Source organism: Spea bombifrons, chromosome 2, assembly GCF_027358695.1.
Source record: "Spea bombifrons isolate aSpeBom1 chromosome 2, aSpeBom1.2.pri, whole genome shotgun sequence".
NCBI lineage: Eukaryota > Metazoa > Chordata > Amphibia > Anura > Pelobatidae > Spea > Spea bombifrons.
The window spans coordinates 112,195,705-112,198,629 of record NC_071088.1 but is presented as its reverse complement, the minus strand read 5'-3'; the positions used below and the strand labels follow the sequence as shown (position 1 = coordinate 112,198,629).

At 44.6% G+C, this 2,925-nt stretch overlaps 1 protein-coding gene across 2 annotated transcripts in view; it reads left to right on the top strand.

The window, feature by feature from the left end:
- TIMELESS (timeless circadian regulator) overlaps nt 1–2,473 on the top strand; it is a 33,228-nt gene extending 30,755 nt beyond the window's left edge. For both annotated transcript variants that reach the window (XM_053455672.1, XM_053455675.1), the window contains exons 29-32: nt 139–209; nt 333–396; nt 476–540; nt 1,930–2,473. In XM_053455672.1, coding sequence (XP_053311647.1) covers nt 139–209; nt 333–396; nt 476–540; nt 1,930–2,045 — 316 coding nt within the window. In that variant the 3' untranslated portion in view covers nt 2,046–2,473. The remainder of the gene's footprint in view (nt 1–138; nt 210–332; nt 397–475; nt 541–1,929) is intronic.
- The last annotated feature ends 452 nt before the right edge of the window (nt 2,474–2,925 follow it).

The following is a 2,925-nucleotide window of genomic DNA, read 5'->3' as shown; positions in this document are numbered from 1 at the left end:
TAAGATACTCCAAGTTTTTTGTTTTTTTTTTAATGATTTTGCTGATCTTTGCAGTATACTTCCTCTTTCATGGATACTCTTGTTTACTTTATTTGAATCTCTTCAACAATTTATATTTTTTTCTTTTGTTGGATTTAGGCCAAAAACTGTGACAAGCAGGGCTCGCTTAGTGGATAGTGAGGAGGAAGAGGAGCTGGCAACAGATCAAGGTTTGTGGCTGTAACTTCTACATTTTTCCTGTAGCCATTATTGTTAGAGTCGAGCTAATAACGCCTTTATCGGCCAACACGTCTATTTGTCACTTTACTGATCAAGCTCACTTTATATTCCAGAAATAAATGACCCAGACCAGCAGATGCAAGATGCCTCTTTAGAACCTGAGTTGCGTAGTAATAGGTAAGGTCTTAACAGGCTGATCTCCAAAATTACTTCTACAGAAATGTTTCGGGGATTTTTATTGTCGATTCTTTCATAGGCTAAAGATGAAAAGAAGCAGATTGGTGGACAGTGATGATGAAGAGCCAGTACAGGAAAACCAAGGTTTGTTACTGAACACGCATTGATGTCATTGCTTGTAGATTGTTGGCTGTGACCCTCTATGCTCTCTGTATCCATATGTATTTTTAGCATTGTTTTGTAATATTATAATGCTTTTAACAGCATATCGGAATATGCTAGCAACATATAAATACAAAATACGTAGGTGAACCGCATATTAGCATTGCGATATCCCTTGTTCTGTAAGACTTCTCTCTATAATATACATTATGAAAAAAACTAAAGCGTCAATTTATTGTGGATTTTAAAAATGAGCACTTGCTTGTTTGCTTTCCATGGTCTTTCTCCATCCTTTCTGTCTCCATTGTACCTTGGTGTAATCTAAATGTAAAAATAATGAATGAAAGCATGTGTCACAGCTCCTTGGTTTTGAAAAAAATATACCGTATTGGCTCGGATATAGGCCGCCCCCGTATATAGGCCGCACCCTAAAAGTTTGGTGCTTTTTTAAAGAAAAAGTTTTTTTCTTTAAAAAAGCACCAAAAAACATGCTGCCACTCTGTCCTCTCCCCCCCCGAGATATGCTGCCACTCTGTCCCCCCCGAGATATGCTGCCACTCTGTCCTCTCCCCCCCCCCGAGATATGCTGCCACTGTCCCCCCCCCGAGATATGCTGCCACTCTGCCCCCCCCGAGATATGCTGCCACTCTGCCCCCCCCCGAGATATGCTGCCACTCTGTCCTCCCCCCCCCCGAGATATGCTGCCACTCTGACCCCCCCCCCCCCGAGATATGCTGCCACTCTGTCCTCCCCCCCGACTTACCAGAGTAGACTCCCGGGTGTCTTACGGGGCCGGAGGGGAACATCTATGCACATCGTGTATACAACTCCCGGTGCCGGCACTCAGCGGAAGTACCGGCACCGGAAGTTGTATACGCGTATTGCGTAGGTGTCTTCCGCCGGCCCTGCAAGACACCCGGGAGTCTGCCCTGGTAAGTCGGGGGGGTTAAAATGCATCGTGCAGATGCGCTTAGACAACCTCCCGTGCCGGTACTCCCCCCCGTGGAAAGTGCCGGCAGGGGAGGCTGTCTGAGCGTATCAGACAGTAGGATGCAGGTGCCCCGCACCGCTGCGGGGGATCTGTATCCTAACCCCGCTGCCTGCCCGGCACCCGGGACTGCATGTCCCGGGCGTCGGGCGCTAGACCCCGAATATAGGCCGCACCCCCACTTTAAAGTCTTAAAGTGGGGGAAAAAAGTGCGGCCTATATTCGGGCCAATACGGTATGTATGTTAGGATCTATATATTTTCTACAAGACAGACTGGTGACAACTGTCCAAGCTACTTTAACATGGTCTGACAATGTTGTATCCTTACAGTGATACTGTATATAACATAATTTTGCCTTTTGTTTGGTTTTTCTCATTTTAGGGGACACAGCACTGGAGCCTGGGGACACAAGATCTGTTTCTGACGCAGAACCCGAGGAAGACATTCGACCAACTAAGAGGCGGCGCTTTCGCATAGACGATGAAGAGGAAGATTAACGATGCATATGTGTTAATATTTAAGACCAGACACCATAATAAGCTTGAGGTGCTGTTTACACATTTTGATACCTGATACATCCAAATATACTGCTGTACAAATGGAGCTACCTAAAATTTAGGAGGGGGGGAGTTGGCCTAGTAAGCACCCTGATTTCTAGATGGGTAATGTTTAAAAGAGAAGAAACATTGGGCCTCCTTAATAAAATATTAAAAAACAGATACCGGGGTTATTTGACAGTCTATGTTTTGTTTCTGTAAACAAGCTGTAGTGGCCTATAATATCATTACATCTCCGATGGCAGCAAAGGCTCTGCTTTGTTAATACCGTGTTTTTATGTTGTCCATCTTGGGTTTTATCATAAACTTGTGAATTGAAAAAGTTTAAATATTAAGCAAAATAAAATTGTGCGTATTTCTGTGTGGAAGTCTGTTAGTTTTGAAAAGCTTACATTTCACAGTTGGGTACACTTAATTCATTGTTTGCAGAGGCAGGATTCAGTGGGGTCATATAATGTGATATTACGTGACCTGGCAGTAGTGGCATGGTGGGCAGGTTGTGTGAGCAGCTATAAAGAAAAACGCAAGGTAAGGGGTGAGATGTGAAAGAGTGAGTGAGTGTGTTTGTGTGCTAGTGTGTATGGGGCCAGAGAGGCCATAGCTTTTTTTGATCCCCAGGCCAGAAGGTACTATGTTACTGCATGTGCCAGCCGTTTATCACATACACTGCAGACACTCGCGTTCTTGCATGCCTGCTTTAGACACTGAAGCCTTGCTGAGCTGGGAACCGCAAGAGATCATTACACAAGGAAAAACTTCAGTGAAATGGAGACTGCATGCTGACAGTAAATCTATAGCTAAATTAGATTGTCAGCATGCA